At 51.0% G+C, this 24,155-nt stretch overlaps 7 protein-coding genes across 7 annotated transcripts; 4 read left to right on the forward strand and 3 right to left on the reverse strand.

Annotated features, from left to right (window-relative positions):
- Positions 1-1,171: 1,171 nt before the first annotated feature.
- On the reverse strand, positions 1,172-8,160 carry atg2 (uncharacterized protein; the record flags this gene model as incomplete). The annotated part of the gene is made up of 5 exons (XM_057147953.1): positions 1,172-1,569; positions 1,637-2,566; positions 2,622-4,732; positions 4,770-7,899; positions 7,999-8,160. 5 exons carry the CDS (start codon positions 8,158-8,160, stop codon positions 1,552-1,554), a joined length of 6,351 nt encoding a protein of 2,116 aa, XP_057011607.1. The 3' UTR covers positions 1,172-1,551.
- Positions 8,161-8,466: 306 nt separating this feature from the next.
- On the reverse strand, positions 8,467-10,515 carry N7473_002014 (putative CECR1 family adenosine deaminase). The gene is made up of 2 exons (XM_057147954.1): positions 10,308-10,515; positions 8,467-10,229 (listed from the first exon to the last, which is right to left on the reverse strand). The coding sequence occupies exons 1-2, from the start codon at positions 10,429-10,431 to the stop codon at positions 8,629-8,631; spliced, it is 1,725 nt and encodes a 574-aa protein (XP_057011608.1). The 5' UTR covers positions 10,432-10,515; the 3' UTR covers positions 8,467-8,628.
- Positions 10,516-12,326: 1,811 nt separating this feature from the next.
- Positions 12,327-14,397, forward strand: N7473_002015 (NupC/NupG family nucleoside CNT transporter; the record flags this gene model as incomplete). Its single annotated transcript, XM_057147955.1, has 3 exons — positions 12,327-12,679; positions 12,771-14,037; positions 14,116-14,397. The coding sequence occupies 3 exons, from the start codon at positions 12,327-12,329 to the stop codon at positions 14,395-14,397; spliced, it is 1,902 nt and encodes a 633-aa protein (XP_057011609.1).
- Positions 14,398-14,912: 515 nt separating this feature from the next.
- Positions 14,913-15,605, reverse strand: N7473_002016 (putative ubiquitin conjugating enzyme (UbcK); the record flags this gene model as incomplete). Its single annotated transcript, XM_057147956.1, has 3 exons — positions 14,913-15,015; positions 15,087-15,419; positions 15,499-15,605. The coding sequence occupies 3 exons, from the start codon at positions 15,603-15,605 to the stop codon at positions 14,913-14,915; spliced, it is 543 nt and encodes a 180-aa protein (XP_057011610.1).
- Positions 15,606-16,625: 1,020 nt separating this feature from the next.
- On the forward strand, positions 16,626-18,298 carry N7473_002017 (uncharacterized protein; the record flags this gene model as incomplete). Its single annotated transcript, XM_057147957.1, has 2 exons — positions 16,626-16,711; positions 16,774-18,298. 2 exons carry the CDS (start codon positions 16,626-16,628, stop codon positions 18,296-18,298), a joined length of 1,611 nt encoding a protein of 536 aa, XP_057011611.1.
- A 501-nt stretch (positions 18,299-18,799) lies between these two features.
- Positions 18,800-21,187, forward strand: N7473_002018 (uncharacterized protein; the record flags this gene model as incomplete). The annotated part of the gene is made up of 2 exons (XM_057147958.1): positions 18,800-18,960; positions 19,039-21,187. The coding sequence occupies 2 exons, from the start codon at positions 18,800-18,802 to the stop codon at positions 20,993-20,995; spliced, it is 2,118 nt and encodes a 705-aa protein (XP_057011612.1). The 3' UTR covers positions 20,996-21,187.
- Positions 21,188-21,429: 242 nt separating this feature from the next.
- Positions 21,430-22,761, forward strand: N7473_002019 (3,4-dihydroxy-2-butanone-4-phosphate synthase RIB3). Its single transcript, XM_057147959.1, has 3 exons — positions 21,430-21,709; positions 21,815-21,932; positions 22,065-22,761. The coding sequence occupies exons 1-3, from the start codon at positions 21,646-21,648 to the stop codon at positions 22,573-22,575; spliced, it is 693 nt and encodes a 230-aa protein (XP_057011613.1). The 5' UTR covers positions 21,430-21,645; the 3' UTR covers positions 22,576-22,761.
- The last annotated feature ends 1,394 nt before the right edge of the window (positions 22,762-24,155 follow it).

Genomic DNA, 24,155 nt, shown 5'->3' on the forward strand with positions numbered 1-24,155 from the left:
TCGTTTGTTCTGGTGAGTTGTTCATGATCTTAGCGTCTGTTAGTCGCACACCCTCCCGTCCCACCCCCGGCCAATCACCCGCCTTAGGCGCGCTTTTGACATGAACCCCGATCCACCGTTGTGATTCGTAATGGACCACTCGGTGCGCAGAACGAGCCTGTGGGTATGAAGATGGTCGCCCAGGGCTGAAAGGCGAAGGCGATGACCTTGTTGGGCAGAAACCAAGCAAGAAATTATTAGATACCAAAGAGTCAACATTGGACCTGTGAGCGTTCGTTGGTTGCCAGTTGATCCGAGAAGGGCCGCCAGGTGGCAATAATGCGCCCCCCAAAAAGGGACGACCCAAAGAGTCAAATTCTCATACTGTAGAGAGAAAAGACTCGACGCGTAGTAGGAGATCGTAAGAAAGAATCGTCAGCCTCGGCCAAGTGGATGATGCATGGCGGAGACAAAGACCCACGGTATTGTCCCTGAAGTTCTCAACTTCAAAATCTGAGGGGAGAAGTTCATCAAAGGAACAATTCGGGATGGCATCGAGTAAGTTTTCCGGCACTTTCTCTTTGGGGATTCCTCGTGGGATACTTTTTGTTCTTGCGAGGTCATCCATGGTTCACCTCGGTCTGTCCGAAGGGTTGACCTCGTACCTGGCGATTGCATGATTCATGAGTGCATCAAAGGGGTTAGACAGAGCGAGGGGGAAGCAAAGGACTCATCAAAATTTGATCGGAACATTTTTCTTGTTTGGCCGTTGGTACCTGGTGGAGGTAGTTCATGTGGTGGTGGTGGAGATGGTTAGACAAGCCGATCTGATCTCATCCAACTGCCACTGCCACTGCCACCTCAGGCAACCCAGTCGCGTGCCTCTTTCAGCCCCAGAAGCACATCTATTTGACTTTCAAACTTGAGCCTATGAGAGTGCTGCGATATGAATTACTATAGGATGATATGTTTATGATGTGAGAATGCCATTAGCCTCCTCGCTTTCCCACCCAATACACCCACCACTACGGTTATGGTTAAGTTTAGTGCCCAAGTTTCACCTCCTGCCCAGCCAGAGACCCTGAATGCGTTGGCAATTCGCTGAAACGAGAATGGAATTCCAATCTAATATACGCTCGGACAATATCCGACTAGCTAATCACAGACGTAATCACAAACAGAACAGCAAATTCATGCGACCGAGCAAAGTTCATCTCAAATTAAATCAGGCAAAAATCAAAATCAAGTAGACAAACCAGATCGGTCAAGGACAAGGACTCCCAGATTCATGCGTTTCGCAATAGTAGCAATTTTTACATGCAGTCGTCATCCGTCATGTCTCGGCAAGGGGTGGTATCATTGGCAAGGAAAGCAAGTAGCTCGCAGAACGCAGAACGCAATATGAAAAAAAAATAGCAGAAGGAATTGTAGTATCTACGGGCTCATGAACACACAGAAAATAGCATAATTCCGAAAAGGGAAAGAGAAATATTTGAACACAAAGAAAAAGTAGCCACACAAAAGGGCTTGTGTTCACCTCGGTGATTAGCTCCGAATCAAAGCGAAGCTTATCTAGTGACGTTTATATTTCTGGGATCAAGTCAGCCGTCTGTACGTGTACCTGAAACGAACAAATGAAAATAAATCGTCCACTTACATCTTCCATCTTGCGCCGGTTGCTCGGGTCCAGCGTATTTCCAGCACCAAGCAATGTCTGTCCAACGGCCTTGGAAACACCAATGGCAGGTCGGAGAATGACCGTCGGTGCGCGCCTCAAGACTGCTTTGGCCGCATCCTTTGCACTACCACTCTCCACAACCTCACCAGGGACCGCGACGATCGCATCACGCGCCAGGAGCAGATCGCGTTCGAGACCGCTGAAGGCGCCCCGCAGACCCTGGACAACTCCAATCGGCTGATCGGCATACAGAGAGATTTTCTTCGCTTCTTCCTCATCAACGCGGTCTTCGTCGGAAGCAGCGGATGCGGCATTCGGAGAGGTCAACAAGTCCTCCGCGCCTTGCAAGACGGTTTGTGTGCCAATGGCCAATTTCGCACCTAGCTTGACGAGCTCGTTGGATGTCGTTTTGGCAAAGGCAGCTGCGCCCTTCTGGATGCTGCGCACGATGCGACCATCTTTCTTGTACTCGCGCATCGGGACGACAAACAGTTGTCGTACACCACCACCCACGTTGACCAAAGATCGGATGGGCGCGAGACCAGCAAGGACGCCTGGAAGCTGGTTGGCCTTGACATCCGGCATCCAGATGTCATTGAGGGTGTTTCCCAGTCGGTCGAATCCGGACACTCCGTAGATGATGACATGTCGGAGGACCATGTCAGACCCATCCAGGACGAAGAAATTCATGAACTCGGTCGTGCGGCCGGATCGGAGTCCAGCGTAGTCGACTCGCTTCGGCTTGAAGTCCAATTTGACCTGGATAGCATTGACCTCGACGCGCTGCAGGAACGGGACATCTCCAGGGGCAGCAGAAGCCTCCATAGATTCGTCGCGGAACTCGAAGAAGCGACTCATAAAGTCAAGAGCATCTTGATCGACGTGAAGTCGAAGCGGTAGAACGGTAGCCTAAAAAGGACATTAGTTGAATCTCCCAAAAAGAAGATTTTTGCAGTTCACGCACCTTGAGAACAATTTCAGATGCTGCAAGTTCCGGAATAGGCTTTACAGTCAAAATCTCCAAATGAACCATGCTCGTCCCGCTCTCCCGCTCCCCAGCCTCGTGCAGATAAGTCGCGAACTTCTTCCAAGTAGAAGTAGGCACGTGGTCGTAGATCTCCAAATCTTTCACTCGTACATCTAAAGAGCTCTGCGTCTCTTCTGAGCCCGGCGGGAAAACAACCAGGTCCGCGCAAATACCGGACAGTTCGAATGTCATCTTGTGATGTTTGCTGCGATGCAAGCGAAGTCTCTTCTTCTCACGTCCTGAGACTGATCGGCCCTGTCGCGCGGTCGCACCAGTGACGGTGGTAGATGTGGCATAGCTTCCAGTCTCACTTGTAAGGTCATTGATGTCGCGATTGATTTCCCGGTGGAGCTCGCGGGGGTCTTTATTCGCAGGAATGCCAATATAGATCGAATTGAAGAGGAAATCACCAATCACAGATTCCTCTTCATCTTCGGCTGCGGGAGACATACGAGATGTTCGGGCCCGTCGCTCGGTGGCCTTGATTTCAACGTCTTCGACTGCCTTGGAAATTGTGTCCCGAGTTCGCTGCCAGTCGTAGCCATCGAACAAGTTCCAGATTACATGTACATCCCGCACTCTTACGCGAAGAGGGCTTTTCTGGAGCTTGTTGTCGTTTGACAGACCGTAGGTGTTCTCTGTAGAATCCCAGCGATGCGCAGTACCCCCAACAGCAGACTGCTTAGCGAAGTGGTCCTCGCGGAAGTCAAGCTCAGTGAGACTGGACGAGACATGGTATTGAGAATGGAAGCTGTCGAAAAGTTCGTTGTTCCCACCCATAGATGTTGATTCGATGTTCGCGTCACCAATAGATGAATCCTGCTGCTTGGGGTAGAAATCGCTGACATATTCAAGTTCGTCATTGGCCAGTTCTTCCTCTTCCGGGATGCCTCCAAGATCAAGTGCTGGATCAGTCTTCTCGCCAGAAGAGAAAGAAGGATCAGCATCGAAAGCATTTCCAGAGAAAGAGGCAAGCATATCCTGGATCGGGGTGACCTCGGTACGGTACTTGACCGTGACACTTGGAGGCGTGGGAGGTTGAAGGCCGTTCAGAATGCTGATGAGCGTTTGAGTGGAATCGGCACAAGTCTCCAAAATTAGGAGACGATTTTTCAACTCGACATCTAATGACTTGGCACCGTCCTCAGCCAGACGCATCATTTTGACCACAGCGGTTGCAGTAGATATCGACGAGACGGGGACGTATCCCTGCGCAATATATTCTTGAACCTGGTCACTCTGCGTGACGGCCGAAGTGCGTTGGCGGAGGTTATCAGCACTTCCTGCATTCGCCTCGTTGTCAATGATCATGATCGATGCTTTTCTGATGTCCAGGGTGGCTTCCGATGATTCATCACCATGGAGAGTGCCGCTAAATTTAGAGTTGGTAAGAACCACCAGTCCCTTGGCTGGAGAATTGCGCGGGTTCAGACCAAGCACGCAGTCCTGAAACACAACAGCCAACTTTGTTGGCTTGCTGGATGCACCCGAGGCCTCGGATCTGGACGGAGAGAAAGCTGACGCCCCAGCAATTTGATCAGAGTGTTCCGCAAGGTTAGCAATGGAGTTCGCCATCTCGCCCGCCAACTCTCCACCAGTTGTATTCTGGCCTAATCCCAAGAACGCCATGACAGATGGAATCGTATACTCGACACGCAAATGATGCAATTTGATCTTGAAGGTGGGATCCATCTCATCGGGGATGAAACGTGCCATGAGAACAGGCGGACGCGGCGCAATCGGACTTTTCTCTTTACTTGACAGCAAGGCCTCGCCGACTAACTCTTCCTTGTGGTTCCGGGTGACGACCAGCGAGCCGATTTGCGTAGCAGTAAGAGAAGGCATGCTGATCCATGCAACCTCGACGTTAGTGAGATGTACATTGATATCGCCAACATCTCCGCCAACATGCACTTGAGTTTCGAATTCTCGGACAAGTGTCAAAATAAGGATTCCAGGACGATCGTCTTCGGGCAAGTACTTCGTCACGGTGGACAGGCGGCCTAGCTCGGATCCAAGGGACGCCAGGGGGAGCCAAGCCAGCAGTGCTGGAAATAACGGTCTTCATTCCTGCTACCGTGACACGAAGAACCGATCCTTGCCTTCGCTGGCGAAGCAAAGTATCAAGCATTATATCATCGTCGTCATCGTATTTGTCCTTGGACGGCGTGATCAAGGTCAAAAGTCGATCAAGGTCCACTTCCTTTGGCGAGAACAAGAATTCAACTCTGATGTTGGCCAGAGTGACCTTTGCAGGTGCATCAGACATGTCGTCAAGTGGGTGCGGTCCGCTGAGTCTTGCCTTGTCAATCTGGACACCAATGCCCTCGAATCGACTAACAATTTTGACTGCAGTTGTGCTGAGGCTGAGATAATGTGTTTCGCCAGTGACATCAAGCACGACGCCCCCCAGCCGAGCATTAACTTTCCAGGGAACAGAGGCCTGTGGATCTTTGTGGGCAGCGGGAGCTGGAGTCTCAAAGTGCACACCTCGTGCGCGCTTATTTGGCGGTTTCTGAGCCCCTCTCATTGTTGATGTAGAGGACATGGAGCTTCCCAGCTCTAGGATGGTGCTCAAGCCACCCATCCATCCGAGAACCTCTTCTAGATGCTGGGTATTGAGATTGATATGGAGAGGGAGGGTGGTAACCTCAACCTTGGCAGACTCTGCCGATTTCACTAACGAAAGAGAGATATCACCTTGAGAAGGCGTGTTGATGTCTCGAGTAGATTCACGCATTTTCAAGGATTCGTTAAATGAGATGAGATTATCGGAAGCAATGCCAAACGCGAATTTCGAGATATCAAGATGGAGGCTCATGCGCTTTTCATTTGCCGCCAGTTGAACTGCCAGGCCGGAAGCAGTAAGTTGGAGAACAATGTCTTCCAAAGAAGTGAACGGCGGTGGTGGCGGCGTGCCCGCATTATCCAGAGGGTAGGAATGTCCCGCTACATGCTCTATGAACTTGACAGAGATTTTGTGCACATCGAGCTTGAGAGCTGTTTGCCGAGTAGGCTTTTGCTGAGTAGGCTGGTCTGGCATATTCTGTTTTCGAGATGGGGCCTTTTCATCCCCGCTGAAAATTTGACCCAATCTTTGGCCTGCCTTGACTAGAAGCCAGCCCGTGGCTATATCAAAGTGAAGGGAGACCGCGAATATTTCTATCGCCAGACCCTGGCTGTCGATGTGCCCGTGTTGGTGGTCTGTATGATTCTTTCCACTCAACATCTTTGGTGACCGAGGAGACTTTGAGGCAAACATGCTTTCCTCGGCGGCGGGCTCGCGTATGCTAGACAGAAGATCCTTGGGGTCACTCTCTGTGCGCTCCGCAAGCATTTTGGGCACGGCAGCATCTGATTCTGCCTCATCCGAAGACGATGGCAACCAGATCAGGATCTTATCAACGTTGAATATAGGCTTCCCTATTTCCCTCGGCTTGTGCAATACGGGCGATGAGGGCGTAGAAGCCCTGTCGGTGGCTGCAGATTGGGACTGAGTTTGACTCTCTTCTGGTTGCTCGCCAAAGTAAGAGTCCGATGGAGCGTTCAACTTTGGAGTGGATGCCGAAAGTTCACCTTGCTCCTCCTTGCTTATGTGGGTATCATCAATGGGAGCAGTCCCCATTTTGCGGTCTTCCGTAGGGCTCCCTGCTTTTTCACCAGGGTGAAATGAGTCCCATGCACCTGGCATGTTTGGGATGAAGCTCTCACCAGTGCCCTGGCTCATAGCACTCATATACAAGCTTTGGGCCTCATCATGAGAGAAGTACTTGGACTCCATCAGATGAGCACCCCCTTCAGTCGATGCACTGCCAGCCTCGGATGGTGGGGCAGACTCGTGTTGGGGAGAGCGTGGGAAGCTTTGTCGAGAGGTGGAAATATCCTCTTCAGCATTACGCTCCGGGGATTGCGGCGCAAGATCGGATCCAAATCCAAATGCGCTTTGGCTTTCCTCATGCGAGCTATACGTATGGGGCCCACGGAAACTGTCTGTTTGTGAGGCTATCCCAGAGTGCCCTAAATCAGTAGACTCCGCGAGTCCCGGGTTAGAACGGAATGCTAGACCGAGGTGATACGAACTGTCACCGCTCTCTGCTATTTCCCGCGTCTGACTGTGCACAGCCAGCGGTTCATCATCAAAATCATCAAACTGGGTATCAATGACTGAATCCAAATACCCAGGATTATCGTGGAACGGGTCATCATCATCCGCGAGGATTTGGGAATCGTCGGGATATCTGTCGTGCCTATGCTCTGTGTCCGACTCTGCATCTGAGAATCGGCCATCATGGGAAATTGTGTCGTGGGAGATAGTCGATTCATCCAGACCGGGATCTATGGCACTTCCGAAGCCAAGTCCAAGAGATGGTTCAAAGATCGTTGATCTGGTCATAGCCAGGCCAATATCTGAATCAGACGATTCCAACGGCGGTGGTGGCGAAAACGCTCGGCTGGAGGATTGACTCTCCTTCGACTGCATCGTAGTCGTTGGAGATGCAGGCACGGTGAAACGGGCATAGTTCAAGAACACGGCAGGATCGGACACAAGCCCGAAGTTAATATCAGCGAGTGAAATCAGCCGCTTGCCCTCGCGCATTGGCAAGGGCTCGTCGGCGCCCGCAGTAAAGTCCGAGGCGCCATGAACATCGATCTCGCCCACCGTGAACAATCCCGCCACGATATCCGGCTTATCCTCAGGATGTCGTTTAGAAGGACCATCCTGCTTCAACTCCATATCAAGCCGCACAGTGATATCCGTTATCTTCAACTGTAATCGATCCGCCACCCCTTTGAGGAACCCCGCAACGAAGCTCGGGAGGGACATTGTCTCATTTCCCAGTCCAAGTTCCTCATCCTCCTCATCCGTAAAAGATGAACTCTTCTGTAGTATATGAGACTGTGACGATATTGCTGCCTGCAGCTCCTCCTTTTCCTCTGTCGGTTCGGCTTCGAGGAATGATTCGGCCAGGTTGGTAGCGGTCGGTAGGAGTTGTCCCTCCTCGGAGCCATGCCCCGACAGAGGCTGTGATTTTGTGCCCCCGTGCTTGCAATGGGCTGGCTCGTCTGATAATAGCTGGATATGCACGTTGATACCGGAGGCTTCACAGATGATACCGCTGCTGTAGATGTCGGCCGGAACGGTGATCCGAAGGAAACGAACGCGGGCACTGAGGAGTTTACATGTCGGCGGGAGGTTGAGAAGGGTCGCTAGCTTCTATAAAATCAGAGTTCAGCTATTAATATTCTCTTTTGAAAGCTCGAACAGAAGCAACAGATCGACCGCCACGCCTGGCGGGGTCCCCGCTAGACTCACCTCTAGCTTGAGGCCAACATCACGCAGTTCCACCGTACTCCGCTGACCCCAGCGAATGCCCAGATTATCAGGATCCAGAGCCTCCGTATCCACGATGCCCAGGCGCGAAAGGGCATACTTCAACAGGCGCTTCTGGAAGAACGAGGGCAGAAAGTACGCCATCTTCAAACAGCCGCCACGAGGCCCAGTCAAGCAGAAACAAGATTCATCGAAGCACAGCCATCATCCTAGATGCAATAACGAAGGAATATCACGCTGGCTCCGGCGGCGAGAAGCAAAGAGAGTGGGTGAAAGGGGAGGGTTGTGGGTTGACGATGACGTGCGGAGTATCGTGGTGGGCACCTGATAAAGGCAAGCTGATAAGTGATCGGATCGGCCCAAGTCAGGCGGGCCCTCTTCCCCTTAGGACCGAACGTTGTTGATTCTCCACTTTTGTCGGCTGCACCATTTAACTCAATCACGACGCAGTTTTGAGAAGAGGTATCTCCATGTCATTGCTAACTGACTTTTATTTTTGCAGAGATTGTTGAAATTTACACCGCTTATTTCCCAGGCTTTCAAATCCTGTACATTCTATTACGTCCCGCCCACGCGATATCCCACACTTGCACGCTGATCACCGATTCACCTCTAATCCTCCTCATCAAACTCCGCAAACTCCAAAACCACCCATTCGCAAAACTTCTCGAACTCAGTATGCCATTCTCGCAGACGAGCCGCCTTCAATCCTTCACCCAAGATACCCTGTTCAACATCGTGCTTCCATTCACCGGATGACTGATCCTCATAGCAGCTCCACCGGATCGAATTCTGGACCATCATAGCCAGACCGGCCAAGTCGATGTTCTGCAGACCCTGAAGGACCTGCCAGAAGTCATGCGTCAACCCGTTCTTCCCGTGGCCGAGGATGGCGGGATCATCGTTGCACAGTGAGACGGCCACGCCGCGGGACAATAACGCGGGTAAGGGGTGGGTCTTGATGGAGCTTGCGAGACGGAGGATCTCGTTTGAAATAGGGCAGCATTCGACCATAATCTTCTTCTCCTTGACCAAGTCGATCAGGAGCGGGTGTTTGTAGAGCGAGAAGCCGTGGCCGATTCGTCGGGTTCCCAGCAAAATGGCGTCGAAGAGATTGTGGTCTGTCTCGTCACCATCGCCAAGACATTCACCAGCGTGGAAGAAGAACGGAATGTCGACTCCTTCCTCGGCACAGCGTTTGCGGAACCAGAACAACACTGGTACAAGATCCTTGAGGGGTCTTCCCAGGTCCTCCTGTCCGACCAAATCAAAGCCACAGATGAGATCGGGAAAAGCGTGCTTAGTCTCAATGCACTCCTTCATCGTGTCGACGATTTCCTTGTTGCCGAACCGCCGAATTGTGGTCCAGATGATGCGCGCTTCGTAGAATGACTTTCCTTGCTCCGTCTGTTTGAACTGCTCGACCTCTTCTTCAACGGTACGACACCAATCATCATAGCTGTCTTCCGGTTGATCCTTGCCCTCTTTCCTCCAGGCGAAGACGAATGCAATACGGAATTCCACATACCGAATACCATCGTCAGCTAGTTGACCCAGCATGCGGCGGAAACACGCTCGGAAAATTGGCTCGTACATTAGGATCGAGTTGATGACAGGGAAGGTTGTAGTGAAGATAGCCCAGATAGCATCGACGCCGTGATGATGGTGGTATGAGTGTTCGGGCATGAGCATACAACGGCTGCGAAGCCACTCGCGGAAACCAGCCTCACCACCATTGGGGAACGACGAGGCAGCGGTCTTGATTGGGATCAATGAGGATGCCTCGTAACCTTCCGCCCAAATACTCGGCTTCTTCTCGCTCTCTGCCGTTGACTGAGTTGAGAATTGGAAGAAGACAGGCCCCTTCTCAAAGTCCTGAGACGAGACAAGGGGATTTGGTGCCAAGATATGAATGCCCGGCGTAGAAAAGGCCTGGTCGATCAGGAAGTCGATATCGAACATGGCATCCATGTGGGCATGTAAGAGCGATCCCTTGGGCATCTTCTCAACAATCTTCCACAGATTGGTCTTTTCCATGCGGCCCTTTGCATGGTGGAACATCACTCCGGGGTAGAGGATCTCATCAGCCTCGTGGGCAATAGTCGGATCCAAGCCGGTTGTCCACACCTCACTCTGCTCGCGGGCCCGAATCTGCGAGACGATTTTGCAGGCCCGGGCGGCGATGGGGGATAGAGACTTGCGATAAGTGGCATCTATCAAGTAGTTAGAATATAGAGAAGAATATAAAGTCGTTCACACCTCGCGAATCTATCGCTTCACGAGTATCTCACCATGGCGCCTCTTCTGTTCCTCAGCGATAAGCGCATCACGACCCTTCAAGTACTGTTGGATGAACGGTTCTTCGAACTGAGGAAGACCCTCCTCCAGCTCCCAGTCGGCGTTATCACTTTCCATTGCGCTGGTTTTGATAAATTGGCCAGCTCGAGAGTATAGATTGTGGTCTCGTGGTTGAACCGAGAGTGTTGGCCGAGCTCATCCCAAGGGACTGGCAAGTTTGGCCCGCGAGGGGCAAACGCCCCGGTTCTCCGCATACCGCTTCCGGCCATCGATCGCCCTGCCACCCGATGCTAAACGCGCGCAGGTTGCAGCGCATACAGAGTAGACTCAAGAAAGCTTATATACGAATTGTGCCATATTTCCTCTTTTTTTCTATTCAGGATTACCCCAGAGCCTATACTCTCAGACTTGGATTCTACAAGAATTTTCTTTCCTCAGATTACGGTGAATCTCACCTCGTCAGAATGCCCAATCCCATTAACCACATTTGCCAAGGGAAAAACAACCACCTCTACACCGATAGACAGGATGATATGTTATCTGTCAACTGGTGAGTCCTCACTACTCACCCGCAAGCACGTGCAAGACTGTCGGTTTGAGATAACTTATCCTCGTCCCGTGACACCAACCCCGAACCGCCCCATAAGCACTTGACTACGCCAATTGTAACGCCAAGATCGACCGACCGGGGTGGCGGAGATCGCCTATTGCTGTTGGTCAACAGGGATCGCATATCAAGCCAGGGTAGTATAAAAGCAAAGAGCCAAGACTTGAGAGTTTGAGAAAATATCACCCTGGAAGATTGAAAGACTTGGCTGGAACGCCTATCCAAGAAATTTTTCGACTTTCCTTTGAACCTCTGAGACTGCCAGCTTGCCAAGGGGGACAAGAGGTGGAGCCAAGGGATTAGTTGGCCAGTGAGAGGCAAGTTGAGCAGAGTGTAAAAAGGATCGTCTGCGAGTTGGACATGGGCTTGCCTGTTCAAGTATACTGTACTCCACACATAGTCACCATCAACTGTACATCTTTGATTCTGGAGATCGTAGAATTGTCCCACACGACTATTTCCCCAGACTTTGTGTGATTCTAGAAAAGACAAGATACAAAAATATCTCGTAGGGGCACACGATCTCCTGAACCACCAAACTCAAAAAACCCAAAAACCACCACCGGCGCCTCTCCGTTTCTCCACTTGCCGTTGAGGAGTTTCCACCTCTCCCAGCTCATGGATCGACCCTCCAACCAACCACATCCCTCAACCAGTAGCAAGATAGCAGTACCAGCAAAAGTCAACAAGTGTGCTCTGTGCTCGGTCGCTAAGATAGCGGCGACTAGTGTCAGCAAAGCGCTATTACTTGCCCGCATAGCAGCTCAATGCGCAAAAGGGTTACATGCGGATCCCCCTCTCCCCAGTAACCGGGGGTTGTAAGACGGGTGGCCCGACGGCGAGCCCGTTTTTCTCCTGCTAACAAGGGCAGGTTCAAAAAGTTTGTTCACCAGTGATAAACCACGCAAGAAATGGAAATCCGGCTAGCCACCCTTCTTGGGATATGGCCCGAGGGATTACCCACTCCCTTACCCACTGGCTTCACTTATCTCGCATTAGGGTGTTTCCCCGCACAAAAAGAAATGAAAAAGAAAAAAAAAATTCATTCGGGAATACTGTGCTAATGTCAATGCCGTTGATAAACGAAGACTCGCCCCCGCCCCAATGGTACGACTGGAATGCGAGCACCAAGACCAGCCACAATGAAATTTCTCTCGGCCTTCTGATAACCTGATTCTATCCTGGACAACCGATAGCCAGGGTTGATAAATTGACTCCTAGCCCGTGAGGTTGTACGGCAGATTTGTTCTCTTTGCTTTTTAGTGCATTTTGCGATTGTTGCAGATCTTAGCTGCTGTGCATAAAGAGAGGACCGCGTAACGTCGTGCATTCCCGAGTATATTCAACAAGACTCGATCACCACGCGGCGTTATAAGGGAGACTTCAACTTCCCATTGTCGACACCATGGCCGAGAAACAATCCGAGGCCAACAATGTCTCGGTAGACACGACTGAGCATCAGGCCGCACTGCATCAGGATCCGGCACTTCAGGCTGAGCACCAGCATCACCATGAACATCATCACCACACTGCCTTTGCCGAGCAAGGCCGCGAGGATGAAGTGGTCTTTTCCAAAGACACGGTCTTCGAAAAGGGCATTGTTCCTGAACCCAGCCCCCTTGATCATGGCAGCCACAGCCAGGGATCGAAAGACGAGGAGACAGGCGAGACCAATCCCGCCCCACGGCCATGGCACCGGCGTGCGCTGAAGCATTGGAGACGTGCTTTCCACGCTGCGATCTGGATTTTGTTTACCGGGTAAGTGAATCAATTCAACAAAGCTCCATTGATCGATATCCAAAAGATATCGCGCGTAACCTGCAGAGAAACTTATACCGTCTCTTTCTAGCTGGTGGATCACCGGTCTCATTAAGCATCGGCATGACCTGGGTTGGGTAGTCCCATTCCTGCTCTACCTAGCCATCACCCTACGCCTGATATTCTTCTACGTCCCAATCAGCATCATAACCCGACCAATGTATTTCCTCTGGAACAAAACCGCCACGCCAATCGTGAACGCCATCCCCGAGAAACTCCGCACTCCCCTCGGAGCCGTCGTTTGCGTCGGCGTAATCCTTATTGGATCATTCGCCTCGCCTGAATCAGCAGATAACACCCGCGCAAACCGCGCCGTTAGTCTCTTCGGCTTGATCGTCTTCATCTTCGTCTTGTATTTGACCTCGCGGAACCGCAGCAAGATCGTCTGGCACACGGTTATCGTGGGGATGTTGGTGCAATTTATCATTGCGCTATTCGTGCTTCGGTCCGGTGCTGGTTATGACATTTTCAACTTTATTTCCCTGCTCGCTCGTGAATTGCTTGGCTTCGCTGCTGATGGAGTTAAATTCCTCACTGCCGATGACTTTTACAATATGAAAACGCCACTGCAGCCGGCAAATTGGTTCTTGGTCGGTGTTATCCCGGCTATCATCTTCTTCGTGTCCGTCGTGCAGTTGCTCTACTACACAAACATCCTGCAATGGTTCATCGCCAAATTCGCCGTCTTCTTCTTCTGGTGCATGCGCGTCTCTGGCGCCGAGGCCGTCGTCGCCGCTGCTTCGCCCTTCATTGGACAGGGCGAGTCGGCAATGCTGATCAGACCGTTCATCGCGCATCTGACCATGGCCGAACTGCACCAGGTCATGTGCTCTGGTTTCGCGACTATCGCCGGTAGTGTATTGATCGCTTATATCACAATGGGCGTGAACCCGCAGGCGTTGGTATCTTCGTGTGTGATGAGTATCCCTGCCTCATTGGCGTGCTCGAAGTTGCGTTGGCCCGAGGAAGAAGAGAGTCTGACGGCTGGGCGGGTCGTTATTCCTGATAATGAGGAACACCGCGCTGCTAATGCTCTGCACGCTTTTGCAAATGGAGCTTGGCTTGGTCTGAAGATTGCGGCTATGATTGGTTCGACTTTGCTGTGTATTATCTCGTTGATTGGTCTTATTAATGGCCTTCTCACTTGGTGGGGTCATTACTTAAGTATCAACAATCCCGAGTTGACCCTCGAGCTTATTCTCGGTTACCTCTGTTACCCGGTTGCCTTCCTGCTGGGTGTATCGCGGAACGGCGATCTGCTGAAGGTGGGCCAGCTAATTGGTCTGAAATTGGTCTCGGTATGTTCACACGCCCTCCAAAACACAAAAACCACATCTCTGGTTTGCTTCTTCACTTACTAACATTGAAATCGATAGAACGAATTCGTCGCCTACAACGCCCTCCAAAACCAAGAAGCATACTCTCACCTCTCCGACCGCTCACGCTTGATCGCCACCTACGCGCTCTGCGGCTTCGCCAACATCGGCTCCCTGGGTAACCAGATCGGTGTCTTGTCTCAGATCTCGCCCGGTCGTAGTGGCGATGTGTCCCGTGTGGCTGTTAGTGCGATGCTCACGGGTGCGATTAGTACTTTTACTAGTGCGACGATTGCGGGTCTGCTTATTACGGATGAGAAGCAGTATTTCAGTACGACTTGATTGGGTGGAGGTGTGGTTGTATTTGATGTGTATCACATGATGGTAGCTTTCACTTTTGAGTTCATATTATGAGAGTTTCCATGCACAGCCATGGAACGTTCTTCGCAATCTTAGCTTGAGCATCAATTGTAGTCGTCTGGGACATGCATGTCCGGTATTAGATCTCACTCTTTGATGGGTACTCGGAAGGCCAATAAAGTATGAGAGCCATCGATGATGGATTACTTCATTACAGGAACCCACGAGGGAAAGTACAAAGAGGAAAAAAAACTCTCAGGAGCAAAACACAAGACAACACGCGCCGGTACTTGAATGCTTGCCGTAAAATAAAACCGAACCAGATAAGGTACCATAAAAAACGAGAACCAATAACTCCTAGCCTGCTGATAACAGGCCATTATGCATGTGCACCACGCCGGATGCCTGCCCGAAAAGATATGATCGGGTTGAAGAAGCATCCGCGTGACCAACCGACGCCATTGTGGAATCCTAAACCATGCAAAGGGGGGGAGGGTTTACTCGTCGTCGATATCGCGGTGACGGGCCAGGACGTGCTTCTTGAACTCTTCTTGATCCGAGTCCCAGAGCTCGGCAGCCTGAGCGTTCAGTGGGCTCGCGCTATTATCTCTTGTTAGTGATTGAAGCCTCGCGAATGGACGACTTTGCAGATCCGGGTAATGATATCTTACTTGTTGGGCTCGCCCAGGAGACTTTGCAAGCTCAGAAGCACACTCTGGACGTTGTACACAGCGCTCCACTTGTCCTTCAGAATATCCAGGCAGATTCGGCCAGAGAAGTCGACATTGGGGTGGTAGATGGGGGTCTTGAAGAGGACGGTGGGCGGAGAGTAAGGGTAGTTGTTAGGGAAAGCAAAGGAGAGCTTCAGCGTCAATCCTTCATAGGGCGTCTCCGTGGGGCCGGTGATAGTCCCCGTCCAGGAAAGAAGGTTGCCATCGGCGTCGGGGAAGGCAGAGATACCAGGCGAGGGCGCCATCATGAGCTGCATCAGCTCAGCTTGCAGGCTATACGATCGAAATGAGACACGTCAGTACTTCCGCCAAAATTCCTAGTCAAGTTGTCTTGGACGTGGGAACCACGAACCGCTTGGTGACGCTCTGCGTGTCACCGCGCTGTCCAGCGCCACTCAGCTTGGTAGCTTCCCGGGTCTCGGGTGCCGAGTTTTGAGTGTCCTCCATGTTGTAGTCCATAGTGAGTGGTCTTCAAAGAGCAAGAGTCTTTAACAAAGAAGTGATCTGGAAGGCTGCAGGTTCCCGGGCCGTCCGTGGAATGCGAGTAACTGTAGCACGAGGGTTGCTGTCTGGAATGACGACGGATCCGAACAACAGTGGACCCACCACGACCAAAAGCGACGAGGAGAGATGGAGGTGGAAATATGAGGGGGAAGGATAGAAGTGTGGGGGTAGTATTAAGAGTATACGGGGAGAAAGTGACAATGGAATGATGATTATGAAGGAGGAGACAAAGAAAAGAGGAAGAGAAAAAGAGGCGCTAAGCGCCAGAGTGGTTCTTTTGGTTTTCTGGTTGGGAGTTTGTTTACTCGCCCCCCCGGCAACGCAGAAATGGCCCCCGCTTAGTGCTGCGAACGGGCGAGAGTCTGTTATCACAAGTTGAGACCACCTGAGAATAAAATTGAGGGTTGACAAATTACAAGAGTATGTTTTATGATAGAATATATCATGGTGTATATTATTGTGGAAAGTAGGATCTAAATTATAAATAGATCACCCGACAGTCACAAGCACAGACCGAAGCGCGGAGAATTGGACTATTAGTGCGATCGAAGGAGAGGGGAACATGCGGGTCACAGGAACTACTGCAGTATAGAGATTCATATATTCCAGGCATGGAATAGAATATATAGTACTACTCAATAAAGCTAAACCATACTTTATGATCAAATATATACTCTACTTCCTATCTAAAATCTACCTATTTATGTATCGTCTCTTCTCTTATGCTATGATGACTGTCAACACACTACCCAAAAGGGATAAAGTGGCCCGCGTCTCGTCCCGCGTCTGGCTGGCGCACTTTTGGCCCTTGCGGCCTCCGCGCATCTGACTCGCCCACCTCCCACCATCCAACGCCCATCGCCATCGCTCGTTTCGAATTACACAATGGACTCTTTCCACTCGTAGCGCTTATCATCCTAATCTTAGTCCATACCTGACACCACTCGAGTACCTTCCTTCCTCGCCGGCCTCACGATGCAGCACTCCCAGCTGGCTCCACTGCCAATCGACGTGCCATTCCGTATCGTCTCCAAAACAATCGGCCAGGGCGCGTATGCTTGGTGAGTTACAAGTCTATGAGTACTTTGGGAAGAAATATACTAACGCAATGCGAACTTTGCAGTATTAAAAAAGCCGCTCCCCTCGATGCGGATAATCCCATTTTCGCAGTCAAGTACATCCACAAGGACTATGCCGCGCGCCATGGCAAGATCAGCGCCAGGCAACTCTCATTAGAAGTTACAGTGCACCGACATGTCACAGGCCACAACAACATCATCAGCTTTTACCAGACCGGCGAGGATGAGATTTGGCGATGGATTGCGATGGAATTGGCCGAGGGTGGGGATCTGTTCGACAAGATCGAGGCAGACGAGGGCGTGGGAGAGGATATCGCTCATGTCTACTTCTCGCAACTGATTAGTGCTGTGAGCTTCATGCACTCCAAGGGTGTAGGACATCGTGACATCAAGCCGGAGAACATGCTCTTGACTAGTGATGGAAACCTGAAAATAGCGGACTTTGGTCTGGCAGCGCTGTTCGAGTACAAGGGGACAAGGAAACTCTCAACCACGTTCTGTGGTAGTCCACCATATATTGCTCCCGAGGTCATCACATGCAGTACCCGGGGCCAGAACAAAGGATCAGGGTACCATCCGGATTTGGTCGATATTTGGTCCTGTGGTATTGTCCTCTTTGTCCTTCTCGCCGGTAATACGCCGTGGGACAGTCCCACAGATGATAGTTACGAATTTCACGAATATCTCACGACAAATGCACGACCCACCGACGAGCTGTGGCAGAAGCTGCCCCCTGCCACATTATCCCTACTCCGCGGTATGTTGACTGTCGACCCCAAGGGCCGCTTCTCGCTAGAAGATGTGAGAAGACACCCCTGGTATACACGATCCAACAAATACCTTTCATCCGATGGCACGAAATTGAAGGATCCTATCAATCTTGCCACGTCAATGTTTGAATCGCTACATATCGACTTCAGTCAAGATCCTCTCTCCCAGAAGAGGCCCGGCGCCAGCCGAAGTGACCCCATGGATGTGGATATGCATGATCAGGAGGTCAATTTATCTGAAGGCATGTCTTCCACCCAGCCTGAGATGGCGGGTGGCAACATGGTGATGGACTGGCATACGCCGCACCTAGCTGGAGAGTACTACTCCACACAGCCTGCTGATAAGCCATTTTCATCCCAGCAAATGGAGATCTCGTCCCATCTGGAAGATGAGCCGTCCATGTCACAATTCTCTCAGAAGCCTTCTGTACCTTTGAGTCGAACTCAGAATGCCAAGGTGTTCCAAGATATCATCCCACCTCGCTCGCTGACGCGCTTCTATTCTGCATGGGAGTTGAAGTTGTTAGTCCCATTGATCTGCGAAGCTCTTCACCGACTTGGGGTCCCTGTCCCCTCGGTCCCTGCCGTGAGCTCTGGAGACACTTCTGCCATGATTCGGGTGATTGCCAAAGATGGTAGAATGTGTTCACTCCAGGGCAAGGTCCTTATTGAGTGTGTCTCCGAGGGCCTCTTCGAAGTCGAGTTTGTCAAAATCAAGGGTGATCCCTTGGAGTGGCGTCGGTTCTTCAAAAAAGTGGCTGTTCTCTGTCAGGATGCTGTTTTCAAGCCGGATGAATAGAAATGCGCGTGCTTTATCTTGTTCTTCTTTTCTCCGCTTATGTTGGCTTGAATCTACGACTTATGATAGGGTGGGAACAGCTTAGGTTGAGCCGGCGTTCTGCTGTGGAGTATCCTAAACTTTACTTCACCATGACCTGCTGCTCCATACTCTCTATATAGCATAATGTATAAACATTTCACATGGTTCTCAAATAGCTTAAGTCTCGATCATCTTACCTGTCGGAACACATGTTACGGTGGGGTTGATTCAAGTAAATTGGCCCCGGACATCCTAATTCTAGATCGAACCCCACGCGCCAGAATCCGTTACTAGAGAGGCTTAGTCTTTCTTTTATAGTACTTAGTCGCTAGAGATCACAATTGAATTGAATAGCTCATCAGCGAGAACGTATCCAAAGTAAACAACGATCTACTTTGCTGCCCTGAGACACGTGACGAAATCAGTGCAGATCGTCAGATCGAGGAAGGCTCTGGAACTTTTCTCAAGTCGCAACATTGCATGCTCACCCTTGAGACCCTTGATCCTCGTCCTCCTCCTCTTCCACCTGCCCCCGATGCAGCAGCCATCTCCGCCTCCCTCATGGACAAGTTGCCGGTAGAAATCCTCGCCAAAATCATCGACTGTAAGAGCCGTCGCAAACCCCTCCTCCCCTCCCGCGTGTTCCCCGCACCACTTGGTCTACTCCTCCACAAAGAAACAAAAGAACACCAGCGCTGATAACTGTCTCAATACTATAGTTCTCACCCCCGTGAGAAGGTGAAGCTGCAACTGGTTTGCAAGCAATTTTTTGATCTCGCCCGCGACAATAACCTTTGGAAATTGCACTGCTATGAGCAGTCATGGGCGGCCCTACAATCCAATCGTCCGGCAGGCCGGACCTCGGAGAGTCTTCTCTCAAATTCGACCACGCCGTTGAGCACGCTAGGACAAAATTCATTGCGTGATCTTATCCAACCTCCGGCTCCGCCGTCGGGAAACGGGGAACTAGATGAAGAACGAAGGCCTTCAGACATTGCGCGGGCGGCCGCAGATTGGGACTCTTCGGCGGAGGGAGAACATGTGGATTGGTATTCGGAATATATTGCTCGGCATGGACCGATGTCATTATCATGGGTGCAGCAGCCTATGCGATCCAATGGCCAAGGCCGGAGGAAACAGCCATTTGAAATCAAGGGCATGGGCTTGTTGAAAGATTGGAGCTCTGCGAGAGAGAACAAAATCGTGGCTCCTCTTGACGATGGCACGGTCTGCATTTGGGATCTCAATCATTCCCACCGCGTCGACTCTCAGTCATCCAAAGGCAAAATACTCGGGATGAGTGAGCCAGGTGTTCTCATGACCAATCGTTCTGGACGCAGGGAGCTTTCGCCTTCCAAGTCTGCGTTGGAATTCATCAATCTTGGGGAGGGTGTCTCTGTAGACTCATTTCGGCGAAGAGCCTACCTTGCTGTGGGCAATGTCTTGAACGAGGTTGACTTGGAGACACTTAAAATTGTCTCGCAGCAGCGATACCCTTGGTCGATCTTTGCTCTCTCGCAAGAGACCGATTACTCTGTGCCACTGACACTAGCGACAACACTTAGTTTGCAGATTCATGATGCCCGGCTATCCGCAACAGAAGAAGAGGAAGCTATCAGCCTACGGTGCGAGAAGAACATGGCGCCTTTGGTACCCGAGTTGGATATCTTTGCTCATCCAGACTCGCCATTACTACAACTACAAGCAAATGGGCAGCCTCCAACACGCATCCGCAGTCCTGATCCTACAGCTAGGGAGAATTATGCCCCTCTCTTCCAGCCCGGGCCACTCTCCATCCTACACCCTCCCGCACCTCATGTGAACTCCATCCTTCTTGCGGGCCGATTCCCCAGTATCCTTTGCTATGATCGGCGGTTCTTCCCCCGACTGCAAAGCACCGTGCACTCTGGAGGCCGGTTATGTGGCCTTGCCTCGGCTCCTGCACCCCGATTTCCCGTCTTTTCAGACTCGACATACCCCCAGTCTCACACTGTCGTCGCGTGTGGCGAATACAACGGTCGAGGTTCTCTAGAATTGTACAGCTTGGAGTCTTCATCACAAGGATTTAATGACGACCCGTCTAAAATGACGTCGCAATTAACACCACATTATAAGAATCGACAAAGTGCAGCCAGTTCCAAACTGCTCTCGGTCGCGTCTCATGGGAATCGCCTCGTCTACTCCGACTCCGAGGGCAATATCAAATGGGTTGAACGCAATGGCCGAGCAGAAGTCCGCCGCTGGAATATCAACACTTTCCACCCCCAAATTCCATTCTCGCGATCCAGTCACACACCGATACCGGGACAGCCAAACGAAGAGTCCAATGCTCGTGGACTATGGCCGGACTCAAACCCGCAAAACAATAGCAGTGAAGTGGCACGCAAGATTCTACCTACAGGAGGGAACTTGACCGGCGACGAGCTGCTAGTATGGACTGGAGAGCGCATCGGTCGTATCAAGTTCTCTATACCCGCGGACCTCGATGGTGTTGTGGTAGACGATGAGGACGAGTGGTTTATGAAGGCCGAGGTTGACGAAGAGACCCGCGCTGCCATGCGACAGAAACATCGTGACGAATGGGAGAAGGAGCAAAGATACGAGGACATGATGCGTCGGGCACTCGAGCGACAGGCGGATGAAGTCCGATGGATGGGCACGGATGGCATGAGTTGATCTCGATCTTTCTCGCCCAATTTGTGACGATACTTCCCTTTGGTCACATCGTGTGACCATTTCTCTTTTTTAAACTATCCAACCTTGGCATCTCATCGCATGACTGTTATATTCGTGCGGCTACTTAGACGTGACAATTTTTTTCATTCGGAATTTAAGCGGAACGTATATCGTGCCTCGCATTACTCTACGTTTTGATATCAATGGCACTATTATTGTCTCACCTAATGTCTCATCCCATACCTAAAACCCCGGATTAAACTCTCTAGTCATACCTAAATCAGGTAGTATGCCTAAATTCGTTCCACGTTCTCCGACCACCTGACACCGCAACTGGAAAGCGCCGAACCATATCCTCGGCACCCACTCACCGCCCGGCTCCCCGCGCGCGGAATCCGGCATCACGGGCATTTCTAATACACTGTCAGCGATTACGGGGCACTAGCAAGAGGCAACTTTTCTGGAACAATCCAATTTTCTTCCTCATTTTGTGAAGTCGCAAATACTCATCCTTGCATTCTGTCTGTTACGAGGTCTTCAATTCCCTCAATCTCCTTCAATTTCCCTTCTTCCTTCCTCAAAGTCCCGCCATTGCGCACTGAGGGGCAAAAATAACGGCAGCTACCCAACCCCCTCCCACCACCTTCAAGATGCCTTCCACAACAGAGGTTGCACAGCAATTCGACACGATTGAAGATACAATTGCTGCTTTTAGTGAGTTCTTACACCTTACAGGCTATAATCAGAATGTTTCTGGCCTGATCTCGAGATCTGCAAGACTTCCCAATGACTTCCGTAACTGACGATGACTCACCCCAGAGAATGGCGAATTCATCATTGTACTCGACTCACAAGACCGTGAGAATGAAGGAGATCTTATAATTGCAGCCGAGTCTATTACCGCTGCACAGATGGCATTCCTCGTGCGCTACACAAGGTGAGTTCCCCATCTATCCCGCAGCCGACATCCGCGGCAAGCAAACCACTCCGCTCGGAGATATCCGCTGCAGGACCAGCTTCCAAGCCAGAGAAACAAACATGCTAACAACTATCCTCGTCTCTCTCCCAGCGGCCTAATCTGCGCCCCCATCCCCCCACCCCTCGCAACCCGCCTTGCCCTCCCGCAAATGGTCACCGAAAACGCCGACCCCAAAGGCACCGCCTACACCATCACAATCGACGCCAGTGACGAGTCCGTGACAACCGGAATCTCCGCCGAAGACCGCGCGCTGACCTGCCGCACGCTCGCATCCCCCTCCGCGCGGATCGACTCCTTCCGCCGGCCCGGCCACATCATCCCGCTGCAGGCGCGAGCCGGTGGCGTGCGCGAACGCAAGGGCCACACCGAGGCTGCGGTCGACTTCTGCCGGCTGGCCGGTAAGGCGCCTGTGGGTGTGATTGCGGAGTTGGTTGAGGGCGGGGAGGTTGTGGAGGGTGTTGCGGAGATTCGGGGGAATAATGGGATGATGAGGCGTGATGGGTGTTTGCGGTTTGGTAAGCAGTGGGGGATTAAGGTGTGTACTATTGAGGATTTGGTGGAGTATTTGGAGAGGACGGAGGGTGGGAAGAATGGGCATTAATCGGTCGTTGGATTGATTGATTGATTGATTGATGCCTGTTGGGAGGGTCCTTGATTTCGGCTTTTTTTTGGTATACTTTTGTTCTTTTCTATGCCAACTGTACATCACTGCGGCTTTGAGTTGATACCTCTAGAGAAATGAACAAGATGACTTAGAATTTGGACTTGATTACTGGTGGTTGAGGCTATAATATACAGTGTTCAGACATTGATGCTCAAGCCAGCATCCGTCTTGATTGGTGCCGTGTTAAGCATCAAAACGGAGACCAGGAAGATAGAAATATAAAGCTGTATAACCTGCAACAATGCCAATAGACTTGAGAGAGCTCAGGAAAGGAGGAAGGGAGTTTGAACAAGGACTTCATCGTCTATGAGTGTTTTCGACCCTCTCTTCCGGCTCTTCAGATTCGATATCTTCACTGAATCAATACATTCACTGTACGAATACAGTGAATTCCCCTTTCTCCTCGGCGTAACAACAACCTGGCCATAAGATAACGAATCGTCTATTAAGGATTCATAGAGAGAATCCATGCTTGAGTCTACCCAAGTATCTGTCCTTCGTAATAATCTCCGAGCCTTAGAGACCATCCATCTCGCCGAACTTGCACTGACAAGATTTCAAAGACAGAACGGCTCAAAACAATACTAGCATGAGAAGATACTATCCGCCCATTGAATTGAATACAAATCTGGATTCGAAAACTCAACACGAATCACCGAATAATCCCTCAGCATGCCCTCAGCATGCCCTGCATTGCAGGTGTCAGCAGTCTTACGACTGCATTGTGGCTTTTTGGATCGGCTAAAGTGCCTTGAATGCAATGGCAAAATAGTTGGTTGTAAAACGTGCTATTACGAAAGTCAGATTCATTTCTTGAGGCATTTATGTGCTCCTCAATGAATCCAGGATTGTTTGTTCCATCCTTCCAGTTACCAGTGCGAGCTGATGGTATTCTCAATTGATGTCGTGCAATTTACTGTAACTCCGAATGGGTCTACGCTATGCGAGGTACATGCGACATGCAGAGAGTGCGTTTCCATCACTCCACAGATGAAGTGTTCAACATTCGACGCAGCCTTTGCATATACGTCCTGCAGGTCAACGTGTACGCAATGGCGCCATTTGCTTTGCAGCTTTCTCAAGTCCGGGCAAAAGAGACGTATATCGAAATACAAGGTATTTACGCCGTAGGAGATACGTGGAGACCGTGAGATTGAGATTCCGCATTGTCGCGTAGCTAGGAGTACAGGGTTCCACACATGAGGAGGTATATTCGATGGGTCGAGGCCTGCAGAACAGCTCACGGGCCAAACAGGTACATAGACCTCATATGTGGGCCGTTACGGATACTTTTGCAAGATGATATTCCTCAATGATCGATCCTTGCCCAGATCATCCTTTAACTTCTAAGGTTCTCCCAATTGAGTCCGAAAACGATGTACTAGCGGGTTCTGGTGGCATGCTGTCTCGTATAAAATTCATGCTGTGTAACCTGCCATTCTCATCGGCCGGAGCTCGGGCAGCTCAGTAGACGCAATGATACTTGGATTACAGTAGTACTGAATGAATTGTCCGAG

Source organism: Penicillium subrubescens, assembly GCF_028828155.1.
Source record: "Penicillium subrubescens strain IBT 31985 chromosome Unknown utg000002l_segment0_segment0, whole genome shotgun sequence".
NCBI classification, from domain to species: domain Eukaryota; kingdom Fungi; phylum Ascomycota; class Eurotiomycetes; order Eurotiales; family Aspergillaceae; genus Penicillium; species Penicillium subrubescens.

What these genes read in the sequence shown, in the direction of transcription:
- N7473_002014 (XM_057147954.1), bottom strand. Translation starts at nt 10,431, where the DNA reads ATGGAAAGTGATAACGCCGACTGGGAGCTGGAGGAGGGTCTTCCTCAG. An exon ending in GGAACAGAAGAGGCGCCATG is followed by an intron (nt 10,230 to 10,307) that starts GTGAGATACTCG and finishes ACTACTTGATAG; the next exon opens with ATGCCACTTATCGCAAGTCT.
- N7473_002019 (XM_057147959.1), top strand. Translation starts at nt 21,646, where the DNA reads ATGCCTTCCACAACAGAGGTTGCACAGCAATTCGACACGATTGAAGAT. An exon ending in AGATACAATTGCTGCTTTTA is followed by an intron (nt 21,710 to 21,814) that starts GTGAGTTCTTAC and finishes GACTCACCCCAG; the next exon opens with AGAATGGCGAATTCATCATT. An exon ending in TTCCTCGTGCGCTACACAAG is followed by an intron (nt 21,933 to 22,064) that starts GTGAGTTCCCCA and finishes TCTCTCTCCCAG; the next exon opens with CGGCCTAATCTGCGCCCCCA.